Source organism: Mixophyes fleayi, chromosome 2 (assembly GCF_038048845.1).
Source record: "Mixophyes fleayi isolate aMixFle1 chromosome 2, aMixFle1.hap1, whole genome shotgun sequence".
Lineage (NCBI taxonomy): Eukaryota > Metazoa > Chordata > Amphibia > Anura > Limnodynastidae > Mixophyes > Mixophyes fleayi.
Window position 1 is genome coordinate 362708272 of NC_134403.1, and position 23683 is coordinate 362731954.

At 42.1% G+C, this 23683-nt stretch overlaps 2 protein-coding genes across 2 annotated transcripts in view; both read left to right on the forward strand.

The window, feature by feature from the left end:
* Positions 1-15540, forward strand: part of LOC142139570 (interferon-induced GTP-binding protein Mx3-like) — a 33092-nt gene extending 17552 nt beyond the window's left edge. Inside the window, exons 9-13 of the mRNA XM_075197279.1 lie at positions 4984-5128; positions 6868-7026; positions 10824-10900; positions 12707-12934; positions 14647-15540. Coding sequence (XP_075053380.1) covers positions 4984-5128; positions 6868-7026; positions 10824-10900; positions 12707-12934; positions 14647-14877 — 840 coding nt within the window. The 3' untranslated portion in view covers positions 14878-15540. The remainder of the gene's footprint in view (positions 1-4983; positions 5129-6867; positions 7027-10823; positions 10901-12706; positions 12935-14646) is intronic.
* Positions 15541-21923: 6383 nt separating this feature from the next.
* Positions 21924-23683, forward strand: part of LOC142139569 (interferon-induced GTP-binding protein Mx1-like) — a 32904-nt gene continuing 31144 nt past the window's right edge. Inside the window, exon 1 of the mRNA XM_075197278.1 lies at positions 21924-22042. The gene's annotated coding sequence lies outside the window, so the exon portion shown is untranslated. The remainder of the gene's footprint in view (positions 22043-23683) is intronic.

Genomic DNA, 23683 nt, shown 5'->3' on the forward strand with positions numbered 1-23683 from the left:
AGCTGCATCAGTAGCAGCAACTACAAAATGGCGGCTCGTGCAAAGGCAGGCAACATTGTGCATTACAGGCTTTAATAAGAGGCACAATGCTGACAACATATTAGAGAAAATGAGGGAAATTATCTCCCAGTGGCTTACCCCACTTAGACTCTCATGGGGATTTGTGGTGTCAGACAATGCCAGTAACATTGTGCGGGCATTAAATATGGGCAATTTCCAGCACGTCCCATGTTTTGCCCACACCATTAATTTGGTGGTGCAGCATTACCTGAAGAGTGACAGGGGTGTGCAGGAGATGCTTGCGGTGGCGCGCAAAATTGCTGGACACTTTCGGCATTCAGCCAGTGCCTACCGCAGACTAGAGGCACATCAAAAAAGCATGAACCTGCCCTGCCATCACCTCAAACAAGAGGTTGTGACGCGCTGGAACTCCACCCTCTATATGCTGCAGAGGATGGAGGAGCAGCAAAAGGCCATTCAGGCCTACACAGCCACCTACGACATAGGCAAAGGAGTGGGGATGCGCCTGAGTCAAGCGCAGTGGAGACTGATTTCCGTGTTGTGCAAGGTTCTGCAGCCATTTGAACTTGCCACACGAGAAGTCAGTTCCGACACTGCCAGCTTGAGTCAGGTCATTCCCCTGATCAGGCTGTTGCAGAAGCAGCTGGAGAAAGTGAGGGAGGAGCTGGTAAGCCATTGCGATTACACCAAGCATGTAGCTCTTGTGGATGTAGCCCTTCGTACGCTTTGCCAGGATCCGAGGGTGGTCACTCTTTTAAAGTCAGAGGAATACATTCTGGCCACCGTGCTCGATCCTCGGTTTAAAGCGTATGTTGTGTCTCTGTTTCCGGCGGACACAAGTCTACAGCGGTGCAAAGACCTGCTGGTCAGGAGATTGTCCTCTGAAGAGGACCGTGACATGCCAACAGCTCCACCCTCATTTTCTTCCACATCTATGGCTGCGAGGAAAAAGCTCAGTTTTCCCAAAAGAGGCGCTGGCGGGGATGCTGATAACATCTGGTCCGGACTGAAGAACCTGCCAACCATTGCAGACATGTCTACTCTCGCTGCATTGGATGCTGTCACAATAGAAAAAATTGTGGATGATTACTTTGCTGACACCATCCAAGTAGACATGTCAGACAGTCCATATTGTTACTGGCAGGAAAAAAAGGCAGTTTGGAAGCCCCTGTACAAACTGGCTCTATTTTACCTGAGTTGTCCCCCCTCCAGTGTGTACTCGGAAAGAGTTTTTAGTGCAGCGGGGAACCTGGTCAGTGAGCGGCGAAGGAGGTTGCTTCCTCAGAACGTTGAAAAAATGATGTTTATAAAAATGAATAATCAATTCCTCAATGAAGTACAGCACTGCCCTCCAGACAGTACAGAGGGACCTGTGGTTGTGGAGTCCAGCGGGGACGAATTGATAATGTGTGATGAGGAGGAAGTACACACTGTAGGGGGAGAGGAATCAGAGGTTGAGGATGAGGACGACATCTTGCCTCAGTAGAGCCTGTTTAGTCTGTACAGGGAGAGATGAATAGCTTTTTTTGGTGTGGGGGCCCAAACAAACCAATCATTTCAGCCAAAGTTGTTTGGTAGGCCCTGTCGCTGAAATGATTGGTTTGTTAAAGTGTGCATGTCCTATTTCAACAACATAAGGGTGGGTGTGAGGGCCCAAGGACAATTCCATCTTGGACCTTTTTTTTTTGCATTATATGACCAATCAACAGTCGTTTGCCATGTTCAAAAAGTAAAACCAAATTTAAAAAAATACAAGAAATTAAACCAAAAGTAAAATGCCGTGTCATAATTTAAAACAAGAGGTATTGACGTGCTCTAAAACTACTGTATTGTTGTTTATATTTTATAAACACTACACTTGAAAGCTTGAGTCTTTCAATAAAAAAGTAACTGTCCATTGCACGACTATGTGCAACAGGGACAGTTTTTTGGGTTTACAAAGTCAAACAATAACACTTCGACCCTGTCTGTCTGGGATCTCAATGACGAATTGTCTGTACCATGTTTGGAGGAGGTATTGTGGCCCCGGTACCAAATTGTGTACCGGGGCCACCACACTACGCAGTCCAGATACTTGTTTGGTGGAATTCAGACCAGTTGAGGGTTTTATTATTATTATATTGTGTGGACCACTCTATCTATAGTATACCACACTACAACTCTATATACCTCTCTATTTCATACTTTAATTCTATTTCATACTTTAATTCTATTTAATACTTTAATTCTATTTCATACTTTAATTCTATTACTAATTACCATAAAGAGGAACAAAATAAACCAATTTTACCAAAAGTATAATATGACTTAGACTTACAAACACTACACTTGAAAGATCGTGCCTTTAAATGAAAAAGTCAGTCTTCATTGCACGACTATGTGCAACAGGGACAGTTTTTTGGGTTTACAAAGTCAAACAATAACACTTCGACCCTGTCTGTCTGGGATCTCAATGACGAATTGTCTGTACCATGTTTGGAGGAGGTATTGTGGCCCCGGTACCAAATTGTGTACCGGGGCCACCACACTACGCAGTCCAGATACTTGTTTGGTGGAATTCAGACCAGTTGAGGGTTTTATTATTATTATATTGTGTGGACCACTCTATCTATAGTATACCACACTACAACTCTATATACCTCTCTATTTCATACTTTAATTCTATTTCATACTTTAATTCTATTTAATACTTTAATTCTATTTCATACTTTAATTCTATTACTAATTACCATAAAGAGGAACAAAATAAACCAATTTTACCAAAAGTATAATATGACTTAGACTTACAAACACTACACTTGAAAGATCGTGCCTTTAAATGAAAAAGTCAGTCTTCATTGCACGACTATGTGCAACAGGGACAGTTTTTTGGGTTTACAAAGTCAAACAATAACACTTCGACCCTGTCTGTCTGGGATCTCAATGACGAATTGTCTGTACCATGTTTGGAGGAGGTATTGTGGCCCCGGTATCAAATTGGGTACCGGGGCCACCCCACTATGCAGTCCAGATACTTGTTTGGTGGAATTCTGACACGTGGAGGGTTTTTTAATTATATTGTGGCCTCGGTACCAAATTGTGTACCGGGGCCACCACACTACGCAGTCAAGATAGATAGATGCGTATCATAGATAAAGTACATTCAGTGGTGTGGGGCAAATTGAAAAATATTCAAAATGCACTGACATTATCAAAAACAAGAGGTTGTCACACGCTAAAACTCCAACATGTATATGATGGAGAGGATGGAGGAGCAGCCGTATGTGTAGTGTAATGCAGACCTGTTGAAGGTTTTTTATATATTTTATTGTGGTGCCCAGTGCCCACTCCTCTACGCAGTCCAGGTACATTTATTGGTGCGATTCATAAAAGTTCAGGGTTTTTAATATATTGTGGTGACCCACTCCTCTACGCAGTCCAGGTACATTTATTGGTGCGATTCATAAAAGTTCAGGGTTTTTAATATATTGTGGTGACCCACTCCTCTACGCAGTCCAGGTACATTTATTGGTGCGATTCATAAAAGTTCAGGGTTTTTAATATATATTGTGGTGACCCACTCCTCTACGCAGTCCAGGTACATTTATTGGTGCGATTCATAAAAGTTCTGGGTTTTTAAGATATTGTGGTGACCCACTCCTCTACGCAGTCCAGGTACATTTATTGGTGCGAATCATAAAAGTTCAGGGTTTTTAATATATATTGTGGTGACCCACTCCTCTACGCAGTCCAGGTACATTTATTGGTGCGATTCATAAAAGTTCTGGGTTTTTAAGATATTGTGGTGACCCACTCCTCTACGCAGTCCAGGTACATTTATTGGTGCGATTCATAAAAGTTCAGGGTTTTTAATATATATTGTGGTGACCCACTCCTCTACGCAGTCCAGGTACATTTATTGGTGCGATTCATAAAAGTTCAGGGTTTTTAATATATATTGTGGTGACCCACTCCTCTACGCAGTCCAGGTACATTTATTGGTGCGATTCATAAAAGTTCAGGGTTTTTAATATATATTGTGGTGACCCACTCCTCTACGCAGTCCAGGTACATTTATTGGTGCGATTCATAAAAGTTCAGGGTTTTTAATATATATTGTGGTGACCCACTCCTCTACGCAGTCCAGGTACATTTATTGGTGCGATTCATAAAAGTTCAGGGTTTTTAATATATATTGTGGTGACCCACTCCTCTACGCAGTCCAGGTACATTTATTGGTGCGATTCATAAAAGTTCAGCATTTTTAATATATATTGTGGTGACCCACTCCTCTACGCAGTCCAGGTACATTTATTGGTGCGATTCATAAAAGTTCAGGGTTTTTAAGATATTGTGGTGACCCACTCCTCTACGCAGTCCAGGTACATTTATTGGTGCGAATCATAAAAGTTCAGGGTTTTTAATATATATTGTGGTGACCCACTCCTCTACGCAGTCCAGAAAGATACCTTGTTGCAACGTTTTGGACTAATAACTATATTGTGAGGTGTTCAGAATACACTGTAAATTAGTGGAAATGCTTGTTATTGAATGTTATTGAGGTTAATAATAGCCTAGGAGTGAAAATAAGCCCAAAAACTTGATTTTTAAACTTTTTATGTTTTTTTCAAAAAAAATCCGAATCCAATACCTTAAATCCGAACCGAGACCTTTCGTCAAGTGTTTTGCGAGACAAATCCGAACCTCAAAAATAACGAAAATCCGGATCCAAAACACAAAACACGAGACCTCAAAAGTCGCCGGTGCACATCCCTATTCCTAACCCATCTACAGATCTTATGGGGACTCCTGCGAGAAATACTCAGAGGAGCTAAATTCCCAACTGCACTACTCACATCCCGAACCTAGAAGCCCTGTCACTATCATTATCACCAATGAATATTTAGAAGGCATCTCAGATCTCCGCAGCTCAAGAAGGTCAATAGAGCAAATTATACATAGTTTCATTGTGTCTCGTTACAGAAAATTCAACTGTTTAACCAAGACATTGTCCGTGTCACACAAGGAGAGGAATTTGTATCTTCCAAAAAGGATCCTAAACTTTTTGCAGAAGTTCGAAGATACTTCAATAATTGGCAGGATGAACTGGATGACTCCATCATGCAATGTAAGATAAGGCAGTGGTCATCTGTGTTATTGTTGCATGTTGTGTATGTTTTTGTAATTCACAATTTATATGAATAAATTATTGCTGGAGGTTTTATATAAATGTTTGATAATAAAAAAATGTGCTATAGTTTTAGCACCACATATAGTGGCAACATTGTGGACGTTAGACATTATGGGCCTGATTCATGTTCAGACTTAAGTAAGGAATGGGACAGAAGAACGTAGGCAATATACAGTGAGGGTGTGCGGATGGCATGCTGGGGCAAATGCAGCCTATTCGAATCCTATGTTTCTCTTAAGTATGGCTATTTCAGCCGTATCACTTGCACCAGCTTTTGACTCCTGGCTGGGGGCCAGGGGTCAAAACAAGAGTCAGCCCCGATATGTGTTACTTTTTTTAAAAAATAAAGAACACTTAAATGATCTACGTATAATTTTTATCATACTTGCCAACTCTCCCGGAATGTCCGGGAGACTCCCGAAATTTGGATCGGTCTCACGGACTCCCGGGAGAGCTGGCAAATCTCCCGCATCTTGCTACTGCCACCATTAAATGACGCGACCCCGCCCCCACGACAAAGCGGCATTTCCATTGTGCGGGCGGAGCCAAAATTACGACTTTGGCAGTGCCCCGCCCCCTCTCGCCCTCCAGTCACGCCCCTCTCCCGGAAAGAGCTTCGAGAAAGTATGATTTTTATTCCTGAGCAAATTAAAGGGACTCACAGGACCTGTTTAAGAGCCCGAAAGTGCTTGAACCAGAAATATGTGGGTGTTAATCTGACTTCCGATTTCACTCTGCCACAAATCTTGCTTGGAAATATATATTTCCCAAATACATTGATGGAAAAACTCTCTAATTCCAACCAAGGGCCTCAAGGTCCTTCACCCGGATACAGAGCAGCTGATTATCTAGGTCAGATCTTATTTTTAAAAATCAGGGCACTGAACTCGCTCACCTGTCCTGGAGTTTAGAACAGTACAGGCGAGTCCGGGATGAGGTATATTCAGGTATATTCTCTACATGTCAACGCCATTGCTGTGAATATAATAGTGGGTGGTATATTAGTCACTATTAGATCCAGGTTATTATGTATTTTCTAATGCTAGCTATAGGATACACCCAAAAAATCAAATACTCCATGGTCTTTTCTTGTCTAAGGAAAGCAAAATAAAAAAGTTACAGAAAATGAGGGCATAGGGAATATATCATCATCATCATCATCTATTTTTATAGCGCTAATTCCGCAGCGCTGTACAGAAAACTCATTCACATCAGTCCCTGCCCCATTGGAGCTTACAATCTAAATCCCCTAACACACACACAAAGAGATAGACTAAGGGCAATTTAATAATAGCCAATTAACCCACTAGTTTTTGGAGTGTGGGAGGAAACTGGAGCACCTGGAGGAAACACACGCAAACACGGGGAGATCATTAAAATTCCACACAGATAAGGACATGGTTGGGAATTGAACTCATGACCCCAGCGCTGTGAGGCAGAAGTGCTAACCACTAAGCCACATTGGGGATAAAACACTGACAGCTGAACGCTCACTATGTAGGGGGGTTCACCTTCTCGGGGCTCCATTTTGTCTAAAACACGCCAAAAAAACTATAGTATATTGACTGTTTTTAGAAAAGTAATTTTATCTGATTAATACTTTTTACAAGAGAATAAAAACCAAATGCTAAAAATACCATTTAATTCCCTTTAAACCTTTTATTTTATGATTATAGTTAACGAAGAGCTAAGAGACGAAGTTGAGGAATTTGAGAAGTTGCATCGTGGAAGGGAACTCCCAGGATTTATCAATTATAAGACATTTGAAGCAATCGTTAAAGATAAAATTGGCAACATGGAAGATCCTGCCAGGGAAGTGATGAAAACTGTGATGGGTGAGAATGTCATAAAATATATGTATGTGAATTACACGTACTCTATATGTAAACATAGTCATAGCCGTGTTAGTCCACCTATATCAATATACACTGCTTAGTACTATTGTATTTAGTGATTTCTGTTAATGTTTATTTGTAAAGGGTCTGAGCATCTAATCTTCCAATAGTGATATAAGTCAAACCTACACTTGTCCAATGCAGCCATTCCACAGTTTTACAAATTGTAATTTTTGTTGGCCAGGGACTGTCCAACATCTATCTGCCATACAGTCCACTTAGCCACTGAGTTTGTTTTAAATGTTCTTTGAGCTTTGTGGGTGTGGCTCTAGTTTCAAATAGGCTGCCATTGTCTTCTGGAGCGCTTTTTGTTTGGGTTTTAGATTAGCTTTTTGGACTGCTGAACTTTTTGGACTGCTGAATTTAGTCCAGGGAGTAAATGTATCAAGCTGAAAGTTTTCCGGCGGGTTTGAAAAACCAATCAGATTCTAGTTATCATTTATTTAGCACATTCTACAAAATGACAGCTAGAATCTGATTGGGCAACATCTCCACTTTTCAAACCCGCCAGAAAACTCTCAGCTTGATACATTTACCCAGAGGACTTTTTTTTGTACTTTAATATGAAAGTAACTGCTGAGTGGATAACTACTTTGAGTTGCCGAGAGCAAACAGGAAGATGCCAAGGGTGGCAAAGGAAACTGCAATAACAATAACTAGAAGCACCAAGCCATTGACATTTTCCTCATCATCATCATCACCATCAACGCGTAGTCAGGCAACATTATGCATGCAAAGTTTAGAATAGGAAAATAGGAGCGTATTAAAGATGTTCCTGTACACTCACTACTTCTCTACACTGTTCCCTGATAAACTTGTTAATTACTGGCACCCTTTCTGTAATTTTCCTTGTACTATGTGAGATCTGTTTGTAACAAATTCACATCCATCCATCCATGATCTATTCATTTTAAAATCCCTCTCTCTCTCAGCCACACTCCCAGACCAGGAGAGAGACCAGATAGTGGAGAAGGCATCCTACCTTCTTCACGCTGCACCGTACGAGCCTTGTAAACCTTCCTCTCCTTCTCTTCTTTGAAGTCCACACTATCTGTCTATTCTCTTTGCTCCACCTTAATGTTGCATTTATTTATCAGCCCCCAGGTTCTGGCTCACATATTTTCTATCCTTTGACCTACCTACTCTCATACTAGGCCATTTAAACATTCCAGTTGCAAACCCCAGTCTCCCTGCTACCAGAAAAATTTTGCTCACTTCCTCCTATGGTCTCTCCCAGTAGACTTCATCTCCCGACCCCTGTGATAGACACACATGACCTTGCTTTCTCCCGCTCCTGCTCCATCTCTATTTTCTCCAACTTAGTCTTCTTACATTCTGACCACAAACTCCTATACTTCAGCCTCACCTTACCTCATACCTTCATTCTGCCAACTCCACATGCATACAGAGACACCTAAATATTTCCGATCCAATCCACTTCTTATCTTCACTAAAATTACTACCTTTCCTGCCCTGATCTGGGTTGTCTCTTTCTACAACAACACACTCAGTTTATTCTTAGACAATACAGCTCCAGACAAAACATACAGTCAGTGATGATCCAAACATCATTCACTGGAGGAAATCTCCATTATAAATTCATCCTTTGACCTTACAACATTGCCCTTTCACTAGCCAAGCAAACATACTTCACTTCTATACTATACACCCAGTGTTCTAAGTCCTAATACCTCTTTGCTGTCTTCAACTTGCTTATCTGCCCACTGACACAACCTCCTCTTCTTCCTTCAAAGTCCATGTATTTGTTGCCTTTTTCAAAGACAAAATCAACACCCTTCGACAAGATACTTCCTCACGCCCGGGGCCGGATTAATCCGAGGTCTAACTGGGCTACAGCCCAGGGGCCTCGGGCATCCAGGGGGCCCTTGAAAGTGCTCAGCAGCATTATTTATCAGTGCGGGGGCGCCCCCGGCCCGATCAATGCTGCCGAGCCTTTCACTGCAGTCCTTCCCCGGCACTCAGTAATCTCCTTACTGAGGAGATCAGTAATGTAGGCCACACAGATGTTGAGAGATCTGGAGAGGATAGATAGATAGATTTGGGTATCGTTGTGTAGATGATGATACGGAAATCCAAAAGAGCTTATAAGTTTTCCAAGAAAATTGGTGTAGATAGAGAATAGCAGAGGACCTAGGACTGAGCCTTGTGGTACGCCAACTGATAAACGAAGTGGAGCGAAGGTGGATCCAGAGAAATTAACACTGAAAGAGGGATTAGATAGGTAGGATGGGAATCAGGATACGACAGTGTCTTGAAGACCTAGGGATTGTAGTATTTGAATAAGAAGAGAGAAGAGGGAATGTAGACATTGATGACCACTAACTCACCTCTTCAACCTGTTTCTCTCTACTAGTACATTTCCATCCTCCTTTAAATATGTTCTCATCTCATGAATCCTAAAGAATTCATCTCTCGACTCAACTTCAGCCTTATTTCTCTTTTCCACTTTGCCTCCAAACTACTTGAGAGGCTGCTCCACAGAATTTGCTCATCTCTCTTTCTTTCCCAAACTTCTTTCTCGACTCTCTGAATTCGGCCTTCCAGCCCCAACATGCAACTGAGACTGTCCTTACAAAGTGATCATTGTCATCAATGTGCTGCAAAATCTAAAGTCACTTCTCCATACTCATCTTCCTCGTCATCTTTGCTGCATTTGACACTGATGATCAGGGTCTCCTCCAACGCACCTTTCACTCCAATCGGCCTTTGTTATACAGTTCTTTCCTGGTTTACTTCCTTCCTATGGAACCACTCCTTCAATGTCTCTACATCTGGCACATGTTGCCCTCTACTCCCACTTTCTGTTGGAGTCCCAAACGACTCCACTCTCTGCCCTTTGCTTTTTGTCAATTTACACCTCTTCCCTTGGTGAACTAATTTGGTTATTTGGCCTCCAGGACCATTCATGTTGATGACACCCAAATCTACTTCTCCCCTGACCTATTCCCTATCTTGTGAAATGAGTCAGCATAGAAGACAATCAGATGACAATAAGCTTTAAGCCAACAACACACATTGCAATCTGTGTGTTCGACACAACTACTATACAACCAGCTAAGATGGCCATGTTCCAATGATCTGGTTTGTTAGATGCAGTGTCAAACAGGATCATATTGCAGTAACAGGTTCCAACATTTTATGGCAAGATTTAAAGGGCAAAGGTTACACAAACAGGTATTAAAATGTTTCCAAACATGTTGGGGAAGTGGCTGGTATATGTCAAATAGATTGTGGTGTCAATGGTAACATTTTTGAGGGAAAAAAGTTGGGAAGAAAACCAATAAAGAATGTAATATATGTAAATAAAATATAATAGATCATTCTACTATTAAACATTACAAACAGTAAGCAAATTAAGTCAGTATTTTTGGAATTGCACTAATATAACAGCCTTTTCTTATGGCCATTAATAGTTTCTTTTCTTTTTGCCTCCAATTTCATTTTCACTTTCTTTAGTTATATTAATTATGTTATGCTATCAAAGCAAATGATTTCATCCTAAAGTGTTATAAATGTTACACCTGTCCCTTAGAATTAATATCCAGGAGCTGTACCCAGATTCAATGATTGCTCTTTCCAACCCGATTCCCCAATACTGCTATGATGTCCTTATGATGTTCCATAAATAATGTTGATAATGTTGATTTTAAGTTACCCCGGTAAGGATAGTTCAGTTCTATTTGTTTTAATTACAAACTTATTTTTTTTTTTTTTAGATATTGTACGAAAAATGTTCAGTGACATCGCAGAGTCACATTTCCATAACTTTAATAATCTTTGCAGACTTACTAAGGTGAGTGATGATATTTTTATTTGCTCTGTATGAGTTTACATGAAGTGTCAAGAAATCAGACTTGTTTATGGATATCTGACATTTTTTAAATACATTTTAGGCCATTTTTAACGCATGTAAATGTGCCTGACACAATTGTATCCAGTTCTACCATATCCATTGTTTTTTTACTTGCATTATGTTGTGGCAACAGTGATTGGAATGCTACTTATTTGTTTTGTTTAGTTTAACTTATGTAAATGCATCGGGAAGCCAACAATGAGCTCTAAAAAACTAGTAAACACACATATCAAACACATTTTTTAACTAACATTTTTTTTGCTAACATTACTAACACACGTAAATTGCTAGTGGGTATGAGGCTTTATTTACAAAACCTGTGCTCTTTCATACAATAATGTTCACTGTTGGAATTAACATTTTTTTTATATAATATAAAATATAGCTTTTGGTGATCGAAAGGACAACATTTTATAGCTTATTTTAACAACTTTTGTTTTAATTGAGAGCTGTGAACCCTGAGACCTTTGAACCGCGAATTAATTCAAGGACAATGAAGCGCTGTAGTCAAACCCAAACTGAACAGCCACAAAAATCACAATTGTACCACAAGCAGTCCAAGGCCTTCAATCCGGCCAATGTGATTGTATTTTTATAATTTTAATAATTCAGGCATCTTTATTGATGAAGTTTCTACTCTTGTCTTTCTGCCATTTCCACTCATCATCATCATCATTTATTTATATAGCGCCAACATATTCCGTAGCACTTTACAATTGGGGGCAAACATAGTAAACTAATAAACAAACAGGGTAAAACAGACTAAGAGGTGAGAAGGCCCTGCTCACAAGCTTACAATACACTTGAGTAGGTCCATTCTGTTATCTGATATAATACATGGTTGTCAGTGTCAGATTATATCAAGAGTATTAAGGGGAGGGGATATCCTTGGGTCCATGGCTGTAAGGCAGTGTTTTCCAAACCCAGTCCTCATGTACCCCTAACAACCCAGGTTTTCCAGGTCACAAGTGAAATAATTAGTACCACCTGTGGATCTGTTACAATGTGTCAGTCAGTAATGACTACACCTGTGCTCCAGCAAGGAGATATGGAAAACATGTACTGTTAGGGGTCCCTGAGGACTGGGTTTGGGAAACACTGCTGTATGAGATTCCAGACCTAAGCCATTGGTGTAAGTTGGGTGATTGGCTTACTGTGGGTTCTAATGAAAATTTGATACCAAGAGGTATGGAGTTCATATATTAGAAATTATGAGTGTCTTCTGGGATGATCAGCTGTGTACAAGTGCTGTGGAGGCCCATAACATGAAACACTTTGCAGGCCTGAAGGACGTTTTAATGTTCCACTGTCCAGTGCCAATAGTATAATCTCTTAAGATCTACATCCAAGTCCGCGGCACATTACGATGACTGCAGTTATGTGAACTGTAGTGACATCACTCGCCCTGTCCTTGTAGGGTATGAGTCAACCAAGTAACATAGTGCATTTCTGCAAAGTAAGACTGCCAAGCTGTCAGTCACTCTGTATCTGCCTTGTTAGAGAAGCACTTCCCTCTAAACATGATAATCTGCCTCAGAGGGAAGAGACCATGGTGAACTCAATAAGAATAAAATCCTTGTTTATTTTAGCTCAGTAATACACAGCCTTTGTTATATATTAATGTGAAATACTGGCTTTACTTTCTCTTTGAGTAGTCTACAGAAGTCAACAATTAGCTACCAGTGGTATGGTCCATGTATTAGGGAGAAAGAGATTTATCAATCATATCTGTTTCTCTGCTTCTAGAATAAAATTGAAAATATTCGCCAAATACAAGAAGACTCTGCAGACAATCTCATCAGAACCCAGTTTTTGATGGAACAGATGGTCTACTCTCAAGACAAATGTTACAGGAATGATTTAGAGGCCATCTGCTCTGAACTGAGCCAACCTCTGAACAAACATAAACAACAAGTAAACCTTATGCAGTGCTCAGTCAAAGAGATGACCCATCATCTAGAAGCTTATTTTAAAGTAAGTTTTGGACTAATACTGGGGGGGGGATAAATTGGTATGTTGTTAATTTATAAAGTGCTATTCTTTTATTTGATGACCACTGTAGATGAGCATACATAAGGTGATGTTTTTAGTTAGTTTGGACAATTTAAACATGGCCTGAAATTGCTTCACAAGTTGGCCTCCATTGACCACCATTTATGGTCAAAATCAAATAAAATCCATTTGATAATCATGATGGTGCTCCATGAGGTTTGGCCTGACAACCAAGTGGTTGGAACCTTCCAGTTTAACCATCTACTGCCAGGTTTTAATGTGAGTTTTCAGCTTGAACCAATAATACATGTTGCTTTATGGTCAGATATTTGAGGCAATAATGGAAATATACTAAAACGCCAAACATGCGAAACTGCTGATCCTACTAGCCCATACATAAGTTAACACCCACATACAAGTATTGGGACCTGCCCAATTTGTGGGAGAGTGAACATGACTGTAAATCTATTTGTGGGATAGAGGAGCCGACTGTAAATCTACATGGTGAAAAGAGTGAAAATGTGTCTTCGAAAACCGTCCTACAACCACTTATGTTCCACAACCTTCCTTAATTGCAACCATACCAATTTCTCCTAAAATAGGAGGATATCTGAACTTGCTTTTGTATCTGTTACTCTTGTGGGTTTGAGAGTTGTTTCACATTGGCTTGCCTGTGCTTTCCCATATAAAATGCATCTGTATGATACTAAATGCATCCCATTGAAATCATTGGCTGGTGTCCGGATTCTGATGTATTTCATGAATGCTCTACAGGGGCAAACACAGGATTTGTAGAGGGGGGTTTTCACACCACGCCGCCAGTGGGTGTGACTAGCATGCATGGGGGTGTGGCTATAGATATAGACAGTGCTTGGCTGCACTCCAACTCTTCCTATCCCCATAAGATACATGGGAAATGCTGCGTGGACTACTGTTAGGTGCACGCAGCTCTCCCTTTTCAAGCAGAGCCGCGTGAAGCGGGGGCAGGGTCCAACCACCTCAATTATACAGTGCCCCAGGCTTGGAGGGGGGTTTCCAGGCACTAGGAACCCCCCTTGGTTTGCCTATGCTCCGTGGTCCTCTACTAAACAGGGAATGGCGATATGCACTGCAAGAGGCGCATCTGTTGTACTTTGTAACATTTTTTTCAAATGTTAATATCCATTGCTGCCTTCCATGGCTGATCCCAGAGGACAATAATTGCACTAAGGTCATAGACAATGTAAAGCATCTCAAACATCAAACATCCACAAAGTGTCTCCTACCTTAGTGATGTCACTAGTTCCTAGTGAGTAAATAGGTTACATTCTTATGTAAATGGCTGGTACACTTTGACAAATTAATATTGCCTTAATAAAATACAGTCAACAACATATGGAAATCTCAGCCGTGGCCTGGAGACCGCCAGCCTTAATATGCAAGGCTCTAATTGGCCACTCAGTGGGATAATGGCATCCACGTCTGTGACCAAAAAGAGTAAAGGTCTCAATGCTATATGTGCTACATACATAACATAAACATCAGTGTTGAGGCATTACGTTTATTGAAATAGGTGGAGTAAGTAAGAAGTTTGCAGAGTCAGCAAAAATATTGTGTCCCTCTTTTTCCCTGGAGACCATAGGCACAGGTCTATATAGCCCATTGTGAAACCCATTTGTCTTTCATCAGTCACCAATGTTGCACTTGTCTCACAGGGAGCAGCGGACCGCCTCTCCAATCAGATCCCGCTGATCGTCCAGTTTTACATTCTACAAGAGAATGGGAAACAGCTGCAGAGAGAGATGCTTCACCTTCTGCAGGACAGAGAGCAGCACGATGAGCTTCTGAAGGAGAGTAGAGATCTCACCAGCACCAGGAATTTCCTGAAGCAAAGGATCCACCGATTGTCAGAGGCACATAAGCGTCTGCTCGGTTTCCCAGGCTAAACCATGGTCATCCCACCCCTCCAGTCAATGATAATGTCTACAAACGTAGTGGGCAAATCAATTAGTCGCGTGGTGCCCGAGGTCCGGTTGTGCACATTGGCGGCCAATACGGTACAGAATCTCCGCTCATAATCTCCTAGCAGCAAAACTCTGACACCTCGCATCAAGTTGAATTCCCCCAAAGAACAAAATATTTTTAATTTACCTGAACATGTCCTGTTATTGCACAAGAGCTATTTATCTCATTAGGCGTTACCATAGACTGTAGAAATCTGTAGTGTATATGTATCATTTATAAAGCGAAAGAATCTTCTGTCCGGTAAAAGCAGTGTGTTTCCAAAGCACTAAAATGTATTTGCAAGTGAACAATTTAAAGTCTCTCTTTGTGTCCTTAGATTACAGTTGGCACTCCTAGAATTACTGTGTCCACGTCTTCAGAAATTGCTCTTTGTTTTATATTCTTTGCTCATCATATTTTTCACTTATGTATCATGTGACATGTTCTGGTACGTTGTGAGGAGCTTTTACTGTAACCAAATTTAGTGGATGATTATATCCATTAGCAGATAACACTACATGTAATTTAGGCATTGATTAATGATGAAACTGTTCTATTATTGTTCTGTTACTGCCGGTTAGTGCATTAAACATGTGAGAGTTCTATTATTGGGTCCTGACTGCTTTCATATGGGCTTCATAGTAGAAAACATTTAAAAACAGATTCCAGGGACAATGTAAAGCTCAGAAGGTGTATGGAAGTTAGTCACGCCTTACAGACTCTAACATTTGTTAAATGGCCAGAGACCCCAATGCACACATCCCATAGCCAGGAAATTTGTATAACATAAATCAGACATTACCAATCAAATACCAACATGATCATTCTACATTGACTTTATCTATATATATAAATGTTAAAGAAGAAAAATGCAAGTCCCCCTCTCAGGTGGAAGCCTAGCAGGAGCTTCTCCCCTTGACTCCACCTTTCCTTACTTGCAGGATTGGCATAGAGCATGCAACCAGTTGACAAATGTTTGAATCTTTCCCAGCGTCATCATCATCATCACCATTTATTTATATAGCGCCACTGATTCCGTACCGCTGTACAGAGAACTCACTCACATCAGTCCCTGCCCCATTGGGGATTACAGTCTAATTTCCCTAACACACACACACACACACAGAGAGAGACTAGGTTCAATTTGTTAGCAGCCAATTAACCTACCAGTATGTTTTTGGAGTGTGGGAGGAAACCGGAGCACCCAGAGGAAACCTACGCAAACACGGGGAGAACATACAAACTCCTCACAGATAAGGCCATGGGCGGGAATTGAACTCATGACCCCAGTGCTGTAAGGCAGAAGTGCTAACCACTACGCCACCGTCCTGCTTCATCTCTCAAGCACTTGTGCAATCAGCAGTTCATTCTTCTTTCCATGCGATTGTAAGTTATAGCACTTTTTAACTAGAAACAGACATACACAGAGCAATATACATTACACAGAGTACACAAATTATCACACATGGACATATTTTTAATTTGAGCACTACTTTCACTGATATTTCATCTAACCACAGATGGCCAAGCGATACATATAGCAAATATGTTAGAGGTATGAACATTGTTTCACATCGTGATGCATTTCACAATACTCTTAGTGCACTAGTGTAACAGGAGCCTCTACTACTACTACTACTCTGTGCTGTAGGGAGGTTCCTGCCTCTTCCAATATCTAACTCTCAGTCTCTGACTTCCAACGTGTCCCTATGCCCCTCCTCATATAATGACACTGTCACATGCAGTCTTGCTCTCACCTGCACAGTCACGAGTGGACAAGCCACTGACTCCAACAGGATCAACACACTCATCTCCCAAATAGTCTACACTGCTGTTAATATTTTGAAGTTCTGGGTGGCTATTGGTGGTTCTGTCCCGGCCCACATCAAAACTGGGAATAAGGAAGAGCAGGAGATGAAGAATTACATTAGTACATTAAGTACTCTGACCCTTGTGAAATACACCTAATATATATACATCTTCGAGTTATGAAGTCACATATATAAAAGCAGCAAAGTGTTGGTTTATCTTGTTAATATGTAAATGCCTTATATATTATCATCATCGTTATCATCATCATCCTTTATTTATATAGCGCCAGAAAATTCCGTAGCGCTTTACATTTGGGAACAAACATTAATAAAACAATACTGGGTAATACATACAGACAGAGAGGTAGGAGAACCCTGCTCGCAAGCTTACAATGTATGGGACAGTGGGAGTTTGAAACACAAGGGCATGTGCTACATTATATTGCACACTGGACCAGCTAGAATGCAAAGGTAAAAGTATTGAGTGGGCTGTGTGTGTATCAATGTTGGCCAGAGGGTTGTTGTCTTGTGTTAGCAGTGTAGAGGGTGGTAATAGGGTAACCTAGGGAGATTAAGATGCTGGTTGAGGAATATTATAAACTTGCCTGAAGAGGTGGGTTTTCAGAGAACACTTGAAGGTTTGAAGACTAGAGGAAAGTCTTACTGTGCGAGGGAGGGAATTCCACAATGTGGGTGCAACCCGAACAGTCGTATAGCCGGGAATGGGAGGATGTGATGAGAGTGGAAGAGAGACGCAGATCTTGTGCAGAACGGAGGTGTTGAGTATTATGTCAGTTTCATTGAGTTGAGAGAGAAAACAGCCAATAAAAAGCAGTTAGCTAATGCTGGCCATCATCATCATCACCAGCGTGTATCTGCACCAGTCCCCAGGCTGGTGCAAATAATACAGCTGAGAAAGGCACATATGCATCGGTGTTCACATCTGCATTGGCACACAATTCCGTGAACGTGTTATTACTGTATTCGGCCTACATTAGAATGCCCCTTCCCTCTACTGTCACGCCTCTTCATGTACAAACAGGCACAAATGCGGACTCATGCCATTTTTGCAGGATTTGTTTGTGGACATGCGCAGAGCGAATCAATGCAATTTACACCACGCAAACAGGTGTACGTTCAAATCTGCACCAGACCCGATATGTACAATATTTTCAAAGTGAAAAACAACTAAAACCCCAATGTGATTTTGTCTAGTCGGAAGGTCTTGCTGAAATTTGAGAACATCTGGGGGTAGATGTATGAAGTATAGGTTTCTGTAAGTCGCCGGATATCGGCAACTTTGCAGGGGAAATTTAAAGCGGCATTGGCTTTCAAGGCAATACCTGCCTTGTAAACGATTGCCGTTTTAAATTTCTTCTGCAAAGTTGCCGATATCCATCCAGTTGCAGAAACCGATGCTTAATACATTTACCCCCTGGAGTAGATGGTTTGATTCCCCCTATGCTTGGACCTCCATGAGGAACTGAGTGTAGGTACTATAGCATTGAGAATTTAGATACTGTTATGTATGTTTTCTGTATCCGTATAAGCATTGACAATTCTCCACTCTCTGATTTACTGTGTTACATTTTGTACTTGGTATATATTATGTATATGTGGCCTACTTTGCGATATCTGTAGTATGTTGGTTTTAGTATTTTTTAATTTTGTTATGTTTTGAAATACCAATAAAAATACTTGCGTTATTTCTGCACGGGTGCCCACAGCTGGACCGCATGCTTCGTTATAGAGGGCCATTAGATGACCTGCACATAAACATTAATAACATACTTGCCAACTTTTTGGAGTTGGCTTCTGGGAGCCTCCCTGGGGCAGGTGGGTGTGCGGGGTGCGGGGCTCCGAAATCGCGTCATTTTGGACCCGTCCCCGTGACTTAATGACGCAAAACGCGTCATTTTACAGAGGGGGACGGGGCCAAATGCTGCGATTCCCATTTTGGCCCTAATTCTGCCCACTTCACTAGGAAGTGGGCAGATGCGGGAGAATGCCACACTCTCCCTGGAGTCTGTGAGACCCACGCGAAATGCAGGAGTCTCCCGGATATTCCGGGAGAGTTGACAAGTATGATTAATAAACTGTCCCGCCTGCTGTTATCTCCCTTAGAAAATATCCAAATTCCCATACCTTAAAAAAAAAAAAAAAATTTTTAAAATTTGTGCCTGCTGAGCCAGGAAGTGTTTCCTACGAGTCACACACATATGTATATATATATATATATATATATATATATATATATATATATATATATATATATATATCAAAGACAGACATAGATCCTCTGCACTCTCCAAGTACAGATTGAGGTGTAAGAGGGAGTTGCCCTCAACCAAACACATAATTAATGCTGTACCAATTACTTTTCTATATTAAAACAGGGAATGTTAGGATGAGAATGGGAAGACTTTGGAGTGAGTTGATCAACTTAACATCTATTGCAATATGTGGAACGAACATTCCCTGTTTTAATATAGAAAAGTAGTACAGCATTAATAATACCGGCTGTCAGGTCTTTTGCTGGGATGCGTTGCCTGCCTCATGCTTCTCGTTATTAGGGAGGATTGTTCCTGTCATCTACACATAATGGAGTCGGACAATTTACGGGTGTCCCCAGTATTCACCTTATGAATTCCATAGGTAATATCACCGATATCAGTGATATCCATGATATCTCGAGCTCCCAGTTTCTTAATGAGCTGGTTCCCATAAATATTGGTTCACCTGATAAAATGGCTGCCTGAATTGGGTGTACACGTTTATTTATTTCAAGGTACAAAGTTACAAATGATCACAATGGACCTCGTTCAGTTTCCTGATTTCTTCATCTATGCTCCATACACATGGTGTTGGTACTCCGTATATGGGACTGATCCCTATGCTGGGCCGCCAGGTCACTCAGCTTATCATTGTGTTGGTGAAGCATATCCTTTTCTTTCATTATGGTCTTATGCTCATTTTCCGTTGGACAAGATTGAGTAGAGAAAGTCTTTGGTCAGCCTCATCCAAGGGGCAATTTGAACAAAACATATCCAACCAGTGATTCCTATTTATCTTCCACCATGGTTAGAGCTCATCAGTGCAGGAAAAGATTTTCTGCTCAACATATGACGGTCTACAAAGATAGATGGAAATGATGTGCTCATTGAAAGGGGACAGACACTCTGGAGAAGTAATGGAAGAATTGAGTATCTTGAGAACTGCCGGGTCTGTGGTGTCGTGGGACACCCACTATAATGCTAACCTGGAGAGAGTTAAATCTCGTTAGAAAAAAAACCCCAACAGGACTTGTGTGTTATGTTCATACACACATTGTGCACTGAGTGACCTTCACAAAGCCCCAATAACCATTTTCAGCTTAAATGTTCTTACTGTACTTGAGTTTCAATACTCTGAGTAGCTCATACTATTTACATTCAGGTACTTCCTAGAGATGAAGAATGCAGGGTCATCACATGAACACTTTGCTAGAAGTTGTGTATGCGTGGCCGGCTCAACCGGTTCAACTGGCTGAGAACAAAGGGGAATGATCCGATTTCACTCTGTCCTGTTACAGTAAAGGTGGGTAACATGACCTGAGCTAATCTACTTTACCACTAGGATGAGAAATGCTAAATAAGAGGGGTGGTTCTGTATTGATGGGGAGGGGGGGGGGGTTTGTTACTACATAATACCCAGAGATGTCCCATATAAAAATGTACAGACTACATGTTAGGTGGATGCAAACAAGTGACAATGAAGGGTCACTGTGATCAGAAGTGTAGCGTGGAGCATGGTGCCATGCACCAGGTCCCATGGAGATAATGGGGCCCGTTGCATGGTGGATGCAGAGAGTTGGGGGCCCCGGGTCCCTCCTTCTAGCCTCCCTACACTGTGGCCCACAGCTCGCTAGATCCGCCTCTGCGGCCTGATTCATTAGTGATCTTATCTGCCGTTTTTTGCTTATCTTAAGCAAATCCACTCTGTGCATGCTCAGGAAAGAGAGATAAGAAGCAAAATCCACTGCTTAAGTGAAGAATTTCTGAAGTTAAGATGAAAATCCATCTTAACTTCACTTTTATCTTCCCATTTCTTCGTAAAAATAAGCATCTTAACTTTTGCACATGATAAGATTACTAATGAATGCCCCTGTAGTCCTATGTATCATCTTGGTTTTCCAGCATTATTGTAAACATCACCGGTTTGTGTGTATATGTATCCTATTATTATTTGAAGGCTATTATAAGCGCAAAAAGACATTCTATGTTTCTGTATAATTGGGCTTTACAGCTATTTTGGAAATACAAATTCCAGCTTGCCCTCTGGCAGGACATTCTGTGCTCTTTAGTTCTACACTGAACAGCCAGAAAGGCTGATAAAATTAAAGTGTCATTGACTGAAACCCCACTTATCTTGCAAATTGTATTCTGGCCTGTTGAGCTCGCCTGCGTAGCAACTCCGGCGCAGTGCAGGGAAGCGGAGTCCATCCCCGTGGGAAGCTTGCAGCTCTTCGGAGCAGAGCTGACAGCATTAGATTTCTTCAATTCCGATGATTAACATGACAAGTTCCCGAAAAAAATGTTTTTTCGGGACTTGTTAGATTGCGGCCAGGAGCAGTCACCATTCTGTTGAATGGTGACTGCCCCCAACAACGAAGAGGAATGCAAAGCAGCAGATATCCATGATATCTGCTGCGATGCACCCTTAATAAATTTGCGGAGGACAGGAGGACACCTTAATGACCCGTTAAAAGCACTATCGTGCTTTATTAAATATGCCTCTATGAGACCTTTTTATCATGATTGGCCCCTTTGTGGTGATATGTAACATGTAAAAATAAATCCCTTGTTGTTACAATTTATCGAAATTTTTTTTGCTGAGACAGCTGCCCTAGAAATACTGGCCCGAAGCGGTATGGGTTAACCTACCACTTTGCCAGAACAGTTTTTGCTTGACAGATGTGGTCTTTCATCATGCAAGGAATAAAGCATGTTTTAATGACTTTAATATGTTATCTGTGAACAAATAGGCATTGCAGCGGTACAAGTACCTGCTACTGTGGAACTATAACTACCAGCATGCTGGTAATGGTTGTCTGTAGGTTTCTGTTCTTAGAGAACTTGTAGTTTCAGTTTCGATTTCCTACAGCCAGAAAAATTCCCCTCCTCCCTGTTTCCTCTAACCCATTTATATAAGAGGCAGCAGGATGCTGTGTCATTAGCTGTGCTCTTGTTGGACTCGCTGCAGCTTCGCGCTCTGAGACAGCCTGGTATTCAGAGGGAGAGCGCTGCACACTTGACAGGTGAGATGGGTAAATTATCACATCTCTATAACTATCCTAACACTAAATAATAAACTGTTGATCTATGAAGGTTTAGTTATGTGTTTATGTAACATGACACTCAGAAGATGCAGACAAGATTTGCTCAGATTTGCTATGCTGCAGGTTTTAAGGGTACTCTATAAAAATTGTGTACTATATATTTTAGTGTAAGCTTAAGGTGCCCATAAGCAATTTATCAGGGGGGAATGTGCGGCACAAATTGTCGAGCAGTGGGCATGTGGGACACAGAAAAATGAGAGGGCATATGAGGCACAAGTAGGTGATGAGGGAGGAACAAACAATTGACAAGGGGAAGTTCCCCTTGTCATGCCCATTCACCTGCTCGTGCCTCCCATGCCCATTCACCTGCCTGTGCCTCTCATGCCCACTCACCTGCTTGTGCCACACATGTTCCTGGGGAACATGTGTGGCACAAGCAGGTGAGTGGGCATGAGAGGCACAGGCAGGTGAATGGGCATGAGAGGCACGAGCAGGTGAATGAGCATGAGAGGCACAAACAGGTGAGTGGGCATGAGAAGCACGAGCAGGTGAGTGGGCATGAGAAGCACGAGCAGGTGAATGGGCATGAGAGGCACGAGCAGGTGAATGGGCATGAGAGGCACAAACAGGTGAGTGGGCATGAGAAGCACGAGCAGGTGAGTGGGCATGAGAAGCACGAGCAGGTGAATGGGCATGAGAGGCACGAGCAGGTGAATGGGCATGAGAGGCACAGGCAGGTGAGTGGGCATGAGAGGCACAGGCAGGTGAATGGGCATGAGAGGCACGAGCAGGTGAATGGGCATGAGAGGCACGAGCAGGTGAATGGGCATGAGAGGCACGAGCAGGTGAATGGGCATGAGAGGCACGAGCAGGTGAAGAAGCATGAGAGGCACGAGCAGGTGAAGAAGCATGAGAGGCACAAGCAGGTGAATGGGCATGAGAGGCAGAAGAAGGTAAGTGGGCATGAGAGGCACCAGAAGGTGAGTGGGCATGAGAGGCACAGGCAGGTGAATGGGCATGAGAGGCACGAGCAGGTGAATGGGCATGAGAGGCACGAGCAGGTGAATGGGCATGAGAGGCACGAGCAGGTGAATGGGCATGAGAGGCACGAGCAGGTGAAGAAGCATGAGAGGCACGAGCAGGTGAAGAAGCATGAGAGGCACAGGCAGGTGAATGGGCATGAGAGGCACGAGAAGGTGAATGGGCATGAGAGGCACGAGCAGGTGAGTGGGCATGAGAGGCACAAGCAGGTGAGTGGGCATGAGAGGCACGAGAAGGTGAATGGGCATGAGCAGGTGAGTGGGCATGGGAAGCACAAGCAGCTGAGTGGGCATGAGAGGCACGAGCAGGTGAGTGAGCATGAAAGGCACGAGCAGGTGAGTGGACATGAGAGGCACAGTCAGGTGAGTGGGCATGAGAGGCACAGTCAGGTAAGTGGGCATGAGAGGCGCAGGCAGGTGTGTGGGCATGAGAGGCACAAGCAGGTGAGTGGGCATGAAAGGCACAAGCAGGTGAGTGGGCATGAGAGGCACGAGAAGGTGAATGGGCATGAGAGGCATGAGCAGGTGAGTGGGCATGGGAAGCACAAGCAGCTGAGTGGGCATGAGAGGCACGAGCAGG